This window comes from Lates calcarifer, linkage group LG5 (assembly GCF_001640805.2).
Source record: "Lates calcarifer isolate ASB-BC8 linkage group LG5, TLL_Latcal_v3, whole genome shotgun sequence".
NCBI classification, from domain to species: Eukaryota; Metazoa; Chordata; class Actinopteri; family Centropomidae; genus Lates; species Lates calcarifer.
Window position 1 is genome coordinate 8,943,880 of NC_066837.1, and position 13,939 is coordinate 8,957,818.

General features: G+C 39.9%; 1 protein-coding gene across 1 annotated transcript; it reads left to right on the forward strand.

The window, feature by feature from the left end:
* Nucleotides 1–62: 62 nt before the first annotated feature.
* On the forward strand, nt 63–12,736 carry arfip1 (ADP-ribosylation factor interacting protein 1 (arfaptin 1)). Its single transcript, XM_018703226.2, is given in 11 exon segments — nt 63–509; nt 2,035–2,420; nt 6,819–6,920; nt 8,026–8,134; nt 8,719–8,820; nt 10,266–10,378; nt 10,693–10,914; nt 11,536–11,693; nt 12,148–12,322; nt 12,435–12,530; nt 12,532–12,736. Coding segments are annotated over 10 exon segments (1,521 nt in total). The 5' UTR covers nt 63–509; nt 2,035–2,036; the 3' UTR covers nt 12,592–12,736.
* The last annotated feature ends 1,203 nt before the right edge of the window (nt 12,737–13,939 follow it).

The window sequence follows — 13,939 nt, forward strand, 5'->3', positions numbered from 1 at the left end:
AGGCTTATGGGAAATTGGGTTTATTGTTGAATATCACATAGTAGCCAGTTACAGGGAGAAAGTTGTAGTTAGCTGGGGAAACAACACACGATGAATGCATGAACTGCATTTACTCCGCTCATTGACGTGTTTTCACCTAAAACATATTTACTCGATCGCTAAAAATCATTAAATAAACTTATTGTAAACAGCGGACACAAAGTGCAAACAGCATAATTTAACAGCAGGGGGAGAGCGCATGCAGCAAATGATGCAGTCTGCCTCAGATGACAGCCGACGGCCCGCAGTGGATCAGTCTTTCCGGGGTTCAAGCAGCAAGTCCAGTGAGCCAGTGAAGAGTCAAGGACCACCGATGATAAGTTGGTAGTATATCTGTGCAACGTTTGCATTGACAGCAGGCGCCCTGCCTTTCAAGAAAACGTCCAGTGCGGCACAGCACCGAGGAGGATTTCAGTGAGCTATAACGGCTAGCAGTCCGCAGCTAAATAGTTAGCCACGGCCGCAGACAGGTAATGTTAACTAAAGTTTTGATCATCGCCTTTCCCTTATGGCGTTGGGTTGCATATCTAGCGAAATAGTGTGTTAACTTCAATTATGTTAAGTGCTTTTAGTGAAGTTTTCCATGAGTTCGTCGTCTGCGTTTTCTGCCGTTTAGCTACGTTAACGTTAGCTAACAACACGTCAACGGCACCGATGCATTCACATTAAATCAAACTGATGGTCAGCCGTATGCTAACTGAGTGGGAGGTGAAGCCACTTAAAGATTTGTTGAATGCCTGCTTTCCAGACGCGTTATGTCGGCTTATCCTTGATCACGCAATATACCTATTGTGTTATAATAATGTGTCCAGCACTAACAAGTATTTTATCACTTTTGGACACCATCGGCAGTCACGTGACGGTGCTGCAACAGGTAATTCACCTAACTTTGCGAAACGTAAGAGCTAGTTCCGGTGTTTGATGGGGAGAAAAAGAGCAAATATCATGAGAACAGCTGTTATGTTAAAAAGTATTAACATCCAGGTCGTTTCCGAATGTAATGTCAGAAAAGTGCCGAAACTAACTCAGTAACTACGAGGTAAATGGGTAATATTTTCCAGCAGAGAACTGAAAAACTGGAAATGTACACCTTACCACTGCCTTGCCAGCAGTTAACTCACATCTGTTAGTTTATATCCAAAGCAAGAATTGCTCTAGAGTTTCATCCTGACTGCTGATATTATCTTATCTTTTATATAATGTCATTGATTCGAGCTTGAGATCATCAGACGTAGCCAACTGAGCAAGACACGTGTGCAAAGTACAAGTTCATACAAAAGCAAGTCAAGGTGCTTGCACTGCCGGTAGTGTCTGCAGCTTCTTCATATTCTGTAATAGCCATTTGAGTTTCTCAGCAAATTGCCTTTAAGATGCAGGGGTTATAGCCTCAGCTTGGGCCTCTCATGTAATGTCATTAAATTTGAGTTGAAGTGATAAACATCTGCTTTTCTGAACTTATCCAAACAAATATTGTAGCTGGAAATGGCATAAAACCTTGCTGGAGTTGTAGGATGTAAATCAAAGTTAAATTTGCCATCTATTTTTAATTTGTATGCATGTACAGTACAGTATATGGAGATTTTATTTGTGTGTGTCTGGAAGCACTGAGTACTGAGCAGATGCGTTGATGATAATGCATGCACTGTAGAAACAAATACCCCTCTTGGGAAAAAAAAGTCTTTTATCAGTTATCTTTTTATGTAATAATGTCACATTCAGTTATTGATATTTTTAAACACAATACCACATTTGTATTTTCAGAATCTCAGAATATATTTTTTCATCCAGATGCTTTGTAAAGTCTTTGAGGATTTTAAACAGGAATTTATCTTTCAGAAAAACAGATGCTCTGCTCTTGAATGTAATGATACACATACATGCACAAACTGGTGCCTGGATAGTAGTGCACTGTTGTGTTGTGCTACAGTAGAGCACTATAAGCAGTCAGCCAGCTTGGTAGGACCCGTTCATACCCTCTCATCTGTCTGCTTTCAGGTATGTCTGAAGTTAGTCTTGAGGCTGAATCGGAGAGGACCTCAGCCGAGGACCCTCAGGTGGATTGTGAGGAGGCTGACCAGACAGAGGAGAGTTTGAGTGAGGATGTGAAACAGGAGAGTGTAGACAACAGCAGGGGAAGCGATGGCACAGATGAGGTGCTGTACGAAATTGATATTGACAGTGCTGAAGAAAATGCAGAAAATGGTGAGAAGGATGGTCAGAAGGAGGATGAGGGCATTCAGAGGGAGAGTGCAGTGACGTGCAGGGACGGTACTGCTGCACACATGTCTGGCAGTGTAGACAAAGAGGGACTCGAGACAAATCATCATGTTGAAACAGCTGAAGCACCAGAGGAAAGTGGAGATTCTCACGCTGAAACAAAGGTGATATTTACCTTCACTTTGGTCAGTTAACACTCTAGCACTTCCTCCCTGTGCACCTGTTCATGTTGCTGTTGTGATCTTGATTTGCTGTGGTGGTGGCGGTTCTCTTTCCTATGCAATCACTTTAATGTTGTTTTTTAATTTTGTTGTGAAGCTTTATCTGATATGATCAACAACATGAACCTGAGTTGTAGCCATAAAGTGATTATGTTTCTTTGTCCCTTTTGTGTGTGTAGTTGTGTTTCAGATTTCATTCTGCTTTGCTGGGGGTTTTAGAGAAACAGCAGGTGTAGCGGTTGCTCTTGGTGCAGTCGGTGGCTTTCTCGCTGATTATTAGTGTATTGATTGTGGTTCCTTCTGTGTTTGGGGATAATCAAAGCTTTGCTCCGGTTCTCTGCTTCGTATTAATGCTGGCTTATCTCAAAGTGATTTATCTGTATTATTATGCAAAATATACTCACTGAGCACTTTATTAGGAACACCATACTAATGCTGGATTTGTCAGCTGCACATTCATGCACATTCCCCCGTTCCACCACATCCCAGAGATATTCTATTGGATTCATATCTGGTGACTCTGGGTGGCCATTGAAATACACTGGACTCATTATCGTATTCATGAACCGATTTGAGATGACTTTTGCTTTGTGACACAGTGCGTTATCATGCTGGAAATAGCCATTAGAAGATGGGTAAGTTGTGGCCATAAAAAGATGCACATAGTCAGCGACAATTCTCAGAGAGGCTGTGTTATTCAAATTGATTGATATTAAGGGGCCCAGAATGTGTCAAGAAAACATTCCCCACACCATTATGCCACCAGCAGCAGTCTGGACTGTTGGGTCCATGGACTCATGCTGTTGATGCCCAGTTCTGACCCTGCCATCTGCATTCCCCAGCAGAAAGCCAAATTAATCAGGCAAAGCAACATTTATCTAGTCTTCAACTGTCCAGTGTTGCCGCCTCAGATTTCTGCTCTTGGCTGATAAGAGTGGAGCCCAACAGGGTCTTCTGCTGTTGTAGCTCAGCCGCCTCAAAGTTGGACGTGTTGTGCATTCTGAGACGCTTTTCTGCTCACCACAGATTTAAAAAGCCTATTTGGCATCAACCATCCTGCCACAGTCAAAATCAGTGAGATCACATTTCTCCCTACTCTGAGATTTGATGTGAATATTAACTGACCTGTATCTTGCATCTGCATGATTTTATGTACTGGATTGCTGCGTGAATAAGCAGGTGTATGAATGTTCCTAATAAAATGCTCAGTGAGTGTATACATGTGTTTGTGTAAGACCTTTAGACATTCTTTGTTGGTTATAGTAATCATGATTCCTGCTGTTAGTAAGTATACACTCCTCTACAGTTATTTGTGCTGCCTTTTGTTGGACGCTGACTTTGTGTGTAAGTGAAAGTGTATATGATGTAAATAATGTCATTTCCTCATGATGTTTTCCTGTTTGTAAGTTGTGTATACATAGAGCTCTTGAATTCTACATGCTGTCAGTCACATGGCTGGGTAAGTGAGATGGATTTGGACTGACTGCACATTCTCAGGCAGTCCCACATTTCTTGTGTTGCTGGAATGTGTGAATCCTCAAGCTGTGGGCTCAGTGCCAGTATTACACGTCAGACTGCCCAAATTTAAAATGGAAAAACTTTTTTTTTTTCTGTAGACCCTCCTCATTTAGTAGCTCTTAATTTAAAACAGCTATAGTCCAGAATTTTCAGGTCTTACTTAAAGACAAATTTTCAATCCCTTCTGCAGTTTGAACCTGGCATTGTACAACACAGCTGTGTCATGTTCTTCCGCAGTTTGAGAAGCAAGATGTGATTCTTTGCTCCTTGGCTGACACAGCTAATTGCACAACTACCTCATTGTTGTTATCCATCCCTCCCTCCCACGTCAGGTTAGCTTGTATCCAGGATACTGAACTGTAGGGACTGGCAAACGATGACATGCCATACCTTGCCCCTTTGTATGCCTGATTAATTCACAGCCACTTAACTACTATCCCTGCTGCACTAGGCTGACACTATTAGCAAGCTTTCCTCCAGAATGTTTGCAGATGGTGGGTGGGATCATTTTGGCTCTGAGACCCCTGATCATCTGTGAATCTATGGTTAAATAAGTTCCATTATGTTTTGCTATACAAGACTTACAGCTAAATAAATTAACAAAACAGTGCAGTGCAGTCAGCAAATGTTGGTACAATCTGTCTTTATTTACACCATTTTTTTAAAATGCATGTAATCAGAGATGTGCCTCTGCCAGCCGGCCTGTTTAAACGTGGTGTCAGAGAGAACTATCAGGCAGGAGTCTGTCTTATCTGCAGTAGGCGGTTAGACAAGTAGTGCATGTCTGTGCTGTCTGCCTGTCTGCATGCCGGCATCATATGGCCTTTAAGTATTTATGTGTCCGTCACATGACTACACTCAAAGTCTTTGTCACATGTGAAAACATGAAATTATTTTATAGTGCTCAACTTCAGACTTGTTTTTAATATGTTATATTCTGTTTGAGAGAAATCAAAAATCTTTGGTTATGGATTCTAGCTTTAAAGAAAGAAAGATGTTTTGCCTCTAAGGGAGTATTTATTATCAATTGGTTGACTCATTTTACTAATATTTTATGTAAGGCTTCAGTTAAACATGTATTTAAGAAACTATCAGCTTATAGGCTTTCTGTTGGGGTTGACACTACCTATCATTTTAGGGTTACACACTACTTTGTGCTTTCTTTTGAAAGCAGAAACCCTCACTTTTTCAAGTTTGTATGTTGGTGTTTTTACCCAGGTTTGTGTAGTTTACTAGATAAGAAGTTTTTTCATTCACAGTCTGCAATAGAATCGGATATTTTTACCCAATATGTACCTTGTAATATATATATCATTTATTAAATTAAGTAGGTAAGCATGCTAGTTTAAATTTCTTACAGTACCCATGATTTACACTCACTTTTTTGTTCACACAGTGAAACCAGTCACTCAGTTTAGACCAGACCCAGATCTTGTTACCTGGTGATCTGGCAGCTATTTGCATTATTTACACACTGGTCAAGGTCTATAGGTGAAGGATCTTGTTCAAAGATGCAAATTAGAATTTACTGATCATTGACATCATTCTAAAAAAAAAAAAAAAGAAAGAAAGTGGTACCCCCTTGGCTTGGTGTGTCATTAATCAGTATTTACCAGCTCTAGATTGTTAGGCCTTACTATACTCCCATGCAGAGCTTCATAGTGGTTAGGTAACTGCCCTAGTTTCCAGGTCCACAGTGATTAGACCAAAAACAAGTACTAAAACTAGCACAGCTGTATCTTCAGCCTGCAACAACGGGCAGCCAGTTTATTATAGCCTAAACAAAACTCATGTGGCCACAAACTGTTGTCTCCACCCTGTGGCCTGCTAGGAGCAAACATGTAAATGTGCAGCTAAGCAAAGCAGTGTGTCACTGTGTCATTTTAATCCACAGAGAACCACGATTTATGTGTTTTCAAAAAGATTATAACAGCTCTTTCCATATGCTTGTTTATTATATTCAAATTTAAGGAGAATTTCATCCCAAGCGTGCTCCTGTAGCATAAGAGTTTCTGAGTTAGATCACAGCATGACTAAACTATGACACAAAGGGTTTAATGTGGTCTGAAATTATCAATGTCAGTGTAGAACATAAAGCCCTGCATTTGCTAGGAAACACTGACGTGAATAAGGCAACAAGAAACCAGTTATTGTTTGTCCAAAGCATCACTATGGAGAACTACAGATGTTAGAGATACCTGTTTGATTCCCCTTTTTGCGTAGCCTCATGGGTGGGGCATTATGCACTAAATCTTTATGGCAAGGTCATGTGTGTACAATATCCCACCAAAGCAGGAATAAACCTACATAATAGGTGAGAATGGTGACTTGCTCTTGCTGTATTTCATCGTTAAACAGCCTTGTAAAGTGGAGGAGTGTTGAAAATCAATGTCAGTTGTTGCACAACCTTATATACTGGGAAATACTGTAATGCTGCAACATAACTGACTCAAAGCTCACCAAGCTTCCCATCCTGTCCTTCAAATGAATGAAAGGATCAGTTGAAAGAGTATGAGCTGTCCAGAATATAGACTCATTTCTGCAGTAATTTGCTGGGATTTGATACAAGTGCTATAATATTTTTAAATCTATTTACTGTAATTACAGTAATTGATCCATATTGTAATTTTAGCTGTGAAATCAGACTGTCTCCCCAGGCCAATAGTTTCCACTATGGCAGTATCCACAAGATGGCAGTCCACAGCTACTGTGTCCCACCAGTGGATCCTGAGACCTTGTTTCTTAACGGTGATCTCTCTCTTTCAGGTTGTCCGAAGCAAGCTTTGAGCAATAACCTACTTCATTTCATCTTCATCATTGTAGGAAAGCACAATGGCTGAGGAGTCCCACAGAAGCTCAGCCGCTGAGATTCCAGTCACCAGCAATGGAGACCTGGATCAGAGCCCTGAGACAGTATTCCAGAGGGTAAGAGTTTATTTAGAGAACAGCATCTCTCAAAACTATATAATTGAATAGGTCCTGGAGGTCCTTGAGTTGAACGATGATATCTTTAACATCAACATAACATGTTATGATATCTGTGTCTGTGATATTTATTTTACTCCTGGATGAAAATTAACAATGCAAACAAATTTGCAAAATTGTCTTTGGCTATGTAGGCAAAATTGTGGGTCTGCAGGTGACCATTATCTTCATTATCAGTCACCCCATTATTATGTTAGAAAACAGTGAAAATGATTTCCCAAAACATAGGGAGATTTAGATGTTTTTTTCATTTTAAAACCTGGAACCAGCACAATTTTGGCATTTATGCTTGAAAAATAAGCAGCAATTAATCAAGTATCAAAATAGTGGCACTTGATTAATAGGCAATTGTTAGAAGTGCTCTACAAAATAGGTTTCATTCTGTGTAGCAGTGGTATATTGAGACAGTCAAGATGAGATCATTCCACCATGAGGTCATCTTGATAGAGACCTCAGGGTGCCCTCTCTTTCTCATCAATCTGACTGTGTGCTGGCAGAGCCTCCAAATGGTCTGCTATCTGTTCCTAATGGCTCGCAGTCACACTGACGGTCTGTGGCAGGGAAGACACAGCAGCCACAAGCATGTATGCAGCTTTAAAAGTTTTAATCTTCATAAAATTAGTACAGATGGGATTTATAAATTGCCCCAGGGACCTTACTCTATATTGCCTTGTTTTCTGTCTTGCGTTGGTTATTTGTGTCACTGTGCACCACATAGCTGCAGTCTACTAATTAAGGTTTGCATGAATTAACTTTACTTCGATCGTTAGAGTAACGCAAGTGTAAAAAATGCTTGCTTCTGTACAATCAACCATTTTATCCAGTGCCCAGATTATAACAATATAATAGCAACACCAACGCCACACAAGTAAAAGTTAATAGACAGCAGAAAGCAAGTGTGTGAAGAGCATGTTTAAGTATGTCTTTGTGGTATAAAGTTGTGGGAGCCTATTAACAACCAATACAAATACAGAGAGTACACATAGAACCACTGCAAGTAACCATTAAACCTGTTAATATAATTCCTGTATGAATTTTATCATAGGACTCATACCCTGGTGGCCCTGGTGCCCTAAACCTCTCAGAGTCCTGTGTCACCTCCAGCAACTTTGCTTCAACAACAGAGGGCATCATTGAATCAGGACCATACAAAGGTAAACACTCCCCATCTTTACTATTATTGCCTGTAGTTTTGTGTGTGTGTCTCATTATATTTTGTTATGCAGCAGCTCATCAGAAACTTATCAGGCCCCGTCAGCTTATTTCATTATTTGATTGCTTTGCAGCATTCTGTGTTTACAAACTGTTTTTCCCTTCATGAATTCCCGATGGCTCCACTTTTGGTTTTTAATCTCTGTGAAATTTGAAAGGCAGACATTTGAATTTGTAAAGGTGGACATCTAATTGAATTTAATGAGCTTTCTCTGATCTCCAGGTTGTAACCCTCCTTTCTTTTTCATCATCACGCCCTTGTTACAAATGCAAATAAAAATCTCCCCATAGAACAGTGAGCTGTTGTAGCCCGTTTACCACAATGTTGCCATGGCTATTTTCCATGTTGTTTACACTGGATGAGGTAGGCTTTTGTTCATTAATACATTCAACATGCGGAGAGCCTCTGTAATTTAAAAAAAAAAAAAAAACGCACAGGAAATAAGCAGCAATGAGAATTCCCCCTTACACTTGTGAAGGCTGTAGGGTGACATACTAATGAATCATAACTCTGAATATCTCCCAGGGTCAGCAAGCCTGCCCACGTCTCCCGTGGCACCTGTAGCTCCCAGCTCGGCTGTTGCTAGCCGCCTGGCGCGCTCTGCCAGCGATAGTCAGGCTGAGAAAGGTACCCACAGCGATGGAGCATGAACAGGATGATACTGCATCATCACCATTTGCACACTAAATTAACCACAGTCTACTGTACCTTTCTTGGTTTTCATCAGTTTCTCCCCCTCTCCTTGTTCCCGCAGGCTGTGCTCAATTCAGAGTCAAACCTTTCTTCTTCTCCTTTCTTATTTATTGGCTCTCCAAACTTTGCCTTTGCACAAGTCTGGGCTACTTGAAGTAGTTTTCTGCTTTGCAGGAGCTAATTATAAGTGTTTATATACTCCTTAGAGAAACTGTCTTAAGATCTAGAGATGAAGATTTCTAGATCTGATGCAATTTCTTGCATTGGCTTGGAAAGAAAACTGCCTTCACATTTAATCTCAGTGGGTTTCCCTGCTTGCAACCTTTGTCCTTGCAAAAGTTGGTACCTGTAGTCTTGGTATGTGGAGCCCAGAAAATGACAAAATGTAGTAAAAGCTAAGACAAGAGATCTATATATGAATAAATAATATTGTTGGTTAAAATAGTTAAAATGTGTAAAAAGAAGTGTAACTTTTATACTTTCAGTTGGTGACAACAAAGTAAAAATCTTTTGAGTCATTTATTTATTTTTACCATCATCAGTTGGCAAGACAAAACAAAAATAAACTGAAAACACTGGTCACTAAACACACCTGATCGCCAGCTCTTTCAGCTAATGTTAGCTAACTCTCTGAAGCTAACATTCTTTAAGTGCACATAATGTCATTCATTTATATGCTGCATACTGCTGTAGCATTGCTGTAGAACTCTTGCAATAGTTGAAGTGTTTAAGCAATGTGCGCAATTTTGATAAGCAAATACTAAGAAAGTTAGCTAGCTGAGGCTACTTAGGTTTTAGTTCAGTGTGTTTTACATTCTTAGAAAAGAGGCATTTAAAGCCCATGACGGACTTTAAATGTGGCCCACCTTGATGAAGATATGAGACAAACACCTGAAGATAAAATATTAGTTAGCTAGCTAGCTTTCTTAGCATTAGCTTGTCAGCTAAAAGTATATAGCGTCATATTTCTTTTTGCACTACACTTTAGTTATTTAACAGTATTATTTATTTGACACCATAATTGCATTTTGTCAGTTTCAGTACTCCATAGCTTTCAGTATTTCCCTTCTTTGCCCAAAACACAATGAAGCACTATTCAACTCTTTTACTGTGATTGTTAGCACTGTCAAAGTGGTTCATTATGACTAATTGTATTTTCATTTTGATCTGAATAATCATAGATGTCATCAGCGTCCTCTAATGTCTTTTAATTAAGCATTTGGTCTGTGTTGAAGTTTCAGTGTCCACAAAACAATCTAATTACATTGTTTGATAATTATAACACTTGAAATGTACCTCCCTAATTTTCACCACAGCTTTCTAGGCTGCAAATCCAGTAACTTAATCACTCACTAAGTCAATGACTTTTAATTGTCCAGGCGCAATGAAAGCTCAGCCAAAGAGTGGAGCGGTGGTCCTCTCAGATGACTTAAAGAACCCAGCCATGGAAAAACTGGACCTAGTGAGAAAGTGGAGCATCAACACATATAAAGTAATCCTCTCTGTCCTTGATTTATTTTTATGTCCCTCCTTTATTCTGCTTCATCTTTCAGCCTTCAGCCTATCTCCTCTCAGTTAATTAGGATGTTGGCAGAAAAAGTGAGCTATACCCCAAAGTGACAACCACAATAACTCTTTTCTTGCTTTAGACTCCACTGTGTCCCTTTGATTGTCTCTTTCACAGTCCATCTCCTCTCTCTCTCTTGACTTAAGTACAAGTTTCCCACAGTCACCTATAGTATTTTAAAGTGCAGTTAGCCTCTTATCAGTGTGTCTCTGTGTTAATAAGCCTGCTCCCCTCTGCAGTGTACCAGGCAGATCCTGTCCGAGAAGCTGGGTCGGGGCTCGAGGACCGTGGACCTAGAGCTTGAGGCTCAAATCGAAGTTCTACGTGACAACAAGAGAAAGTACCAGAATGTGATAAAGCTTGCTCAGACATTGGCCAGTCAGCTGTCCCAGATGATGCAGACGCAGAGGCAGCTGGGCGACGCCTTCGCCGACCTCAGCCTCAAGTCACCAGAACTCCATGTGAGTCCACATTCTTAGATACATTGAAATTAATCAGATTAGGCAGAACACAGGAAACAGTCTTGCTATCATCTTTATCTCAGTGTCCCAGGCAAAGACTCTAAAAATAATGCAGCATGCAGTGATATGTATTGAGTCGTGGGCCATCTGCTGGACATGTTGTGTTCTCTCAGAAGTTACTCTTCTCTCATAGATTACTGTTTATTGTCACTGTTAATTGTTATTGTTTATTTAGATTTTATTGAAGCATCACATAGCAGTGTACACTCTAAACTAGGAAATTAATAGCTTAAAAGGCAATTCATTCATAAGAGTTTAGATCCTCTCCCACATCCTTTGAGTCTTCTAATTGTGTTACGGGATTTATATACTGTATATTACTCCATGTTTTGAATATCAAGTGTATTCTAGTTTACCTTTATCTCTGCCTTGTTTGAGTTTACCTTTATTATGACATAACTGGACATTTATTTTTCAAAATAAAAGAACATGTAGGTCAGATCAGCCTGTGTATGTACTGACCTCTTGCCTGTTTTGTTAAGGGTGATACTGACACAGCTGACTCATACAGTTTTAATAAGCACTAACGCTCCTCTACACATGCTTAATTGTGCTCTTCAGGAGGAGTTTGGCTACAATGCTGACACCCAAAAGCTTTTGTCCAAAAATGGAGAGACACTGCTGGGTGCCATCAACTTCTTCATCTCCAGTGTGAACACACTTGTGGACAAAACAATCGAAGACACCATGATTAATATCAAACAATATGAAGTAGCCAGGTAATGTATACAAATACATGTTTGTTCTTTCTGTGCACTGGCTCCAATCCACAAACTTTATAGAACTATTTGGAGAAAACATTTCTATCCTTGCTGGAGGGCAGTGCAACAAGCTGTAAGCACAACATTAACATTTATCATCACCTTTATGAAGTCGATATGGTGAACATGTTTGCAAACAGTTGCTTATTTACACATCCAGTAGACACAGTAGCAATCATTTAGAGTGGTGTTTGTCTCCACCTGATGAAAACAAGTCCAGTATTCACTCTCCTCTAAGCTCTGTTTTTGGTCTCTACCAGAAAAATATCTGGTTGTTTAGCTGCTAAATGCCCCTCTGTAGCGATGTTTACTGGGTGTATAGCAACACTCCCCTGCAGTGTGTGTCCTTATATGATGTAATGCATACACACATAGTACAAAGTACTGATGCTGTTTAATGTGACATCCCTAGGGTTGAGTATGATGCGTACCGCACAGATTTGGAGGAGTTGAATCTGGGGCCACGTGACGCCACCACCATGCCCAAGATCGAGCAGTCCCAGCAGCAGTTCCAGATCCACCGTGAGAAGTACGAGAGGATGCGAAATGACGTCTCTGTGAAGCTGAAGTTCCTGGAAGAGAACAAGGTCAGCTAGAAGCTAGCTCTGCTCTGCATACCCTGTGTCATCATATCAGCATGAAGTTCAATGTGCTCATCATCTTTTTTTCTTTTTTTTTCTTTCTCCTGTTCCTAAATAGGTGAAAGTATTGCATAACCAGCTCATCCTGTTCCACAATGCCATAGCTGCATACTACGCTGGGAACCAACAGCAGCTGGAACAGACACTCAAGGAGTTTCCACATCAAGTTGAAAATGCCAGGTGGGGACAGTCCATCTTGGCTGGAAGAGCACTAATCACTCCTTTCAAAGCCATACTGGCTCAGTTTGGGGTTTTGACAGGAAACCTTAAATTCTACACACAAAAAAAAACTACAGGAAACCCTCTTCTCCCTTCCACTTTTCAGTCTCTGCCTTTCAGAATCTCTGAATTGTAAATCTTTTAACAAAATACATAAAAGGAAAAGAAAATCCTCAATCCGTTTTACTCTTGATCTTAACTAATTCTTTTCAACTTTGCAGTTACTTCAAATCATAGGAAACGCACTTTTGTACTGTTTGACAAAAATGTTGAACAGAAGTTGCTGCAGTAAACACATCTGGAAACTGTAAATGGCCTTTTGTACTCCAGCATATGAATGTTGAATCCCAGCACGACGGACATGCGGGCTCTATAAGGGCAGCTACAGGATCAAAACGACTGCCATTTTATTTACGTTGCTCTTATCGGCTGAGCGACATGAGGATGAATGCTTTATGAAAGTCTAATCAGGAAGCTTCTTTTTCAACATATATTCTTTCAAGATTTGACCTGTCGTGATAAATAGGGAAAAATTGCATTCAGATTTCTGGATCATGCAAATGCAAACTGATCACCTTTACCAGCAAACTCTGATTAAAGTTGTTGATCGACATTTTGGGAAATATGGCTATTTGCTTTCTTGCGGAAAGTTAAATGAGAAGATCAACACCAACTCTCACAATTGTCATTTCAATATAAGACTATAGCCAACAGCTGGTCAGCTTAGCTTAGCATAAAGACTGGAAAGAGGGGGGCACAGTTAGCCTGGCTTGTTCCAGAGGTAAAAAAGAAAATTATCCCTTTCTAACACCTTTAAATTTCACTAGTAATAAAATCAAAGTGTAAAAGGATCAAGTTGTGGTTATATGAGAGGTTGCTTACCTTTGGACAGAGCCAAGCTATTTGTTCCTGGTTCCAGTCTTTATGCTAAGCTAAGCTAACTGGCTGTTGGCACTAGTTTCATATTAAAGGATAGATGTGAGAGTATGGAGTATGTATTTATTTCTCATATAACTCTAACAAGAACAACCAAGATTATATCCCAAAATGTCACACTGTCAAGATTAAAGTTGTAGCGATGGCTGTTCACAACAAGTCTCATGTTATGCTATGATTATGCTGACATGATGCTACATTTTAATCAATATTACCCTTTTTTTTTAAGCATTTCCCCATTTTGTCTAAATTCATTGCATTTGACTGAATGGGTGAAAGTGTTGATTAAATCCCAGAGAAAATGAAGGACCAGCCTTATGTGACTAAATGTGCCTTGATTTCATAAATTTGTTCGTCTCTTCCCCTTCACGCAAACTGATCGTATTATTGGAAACGAACGCTCTCACT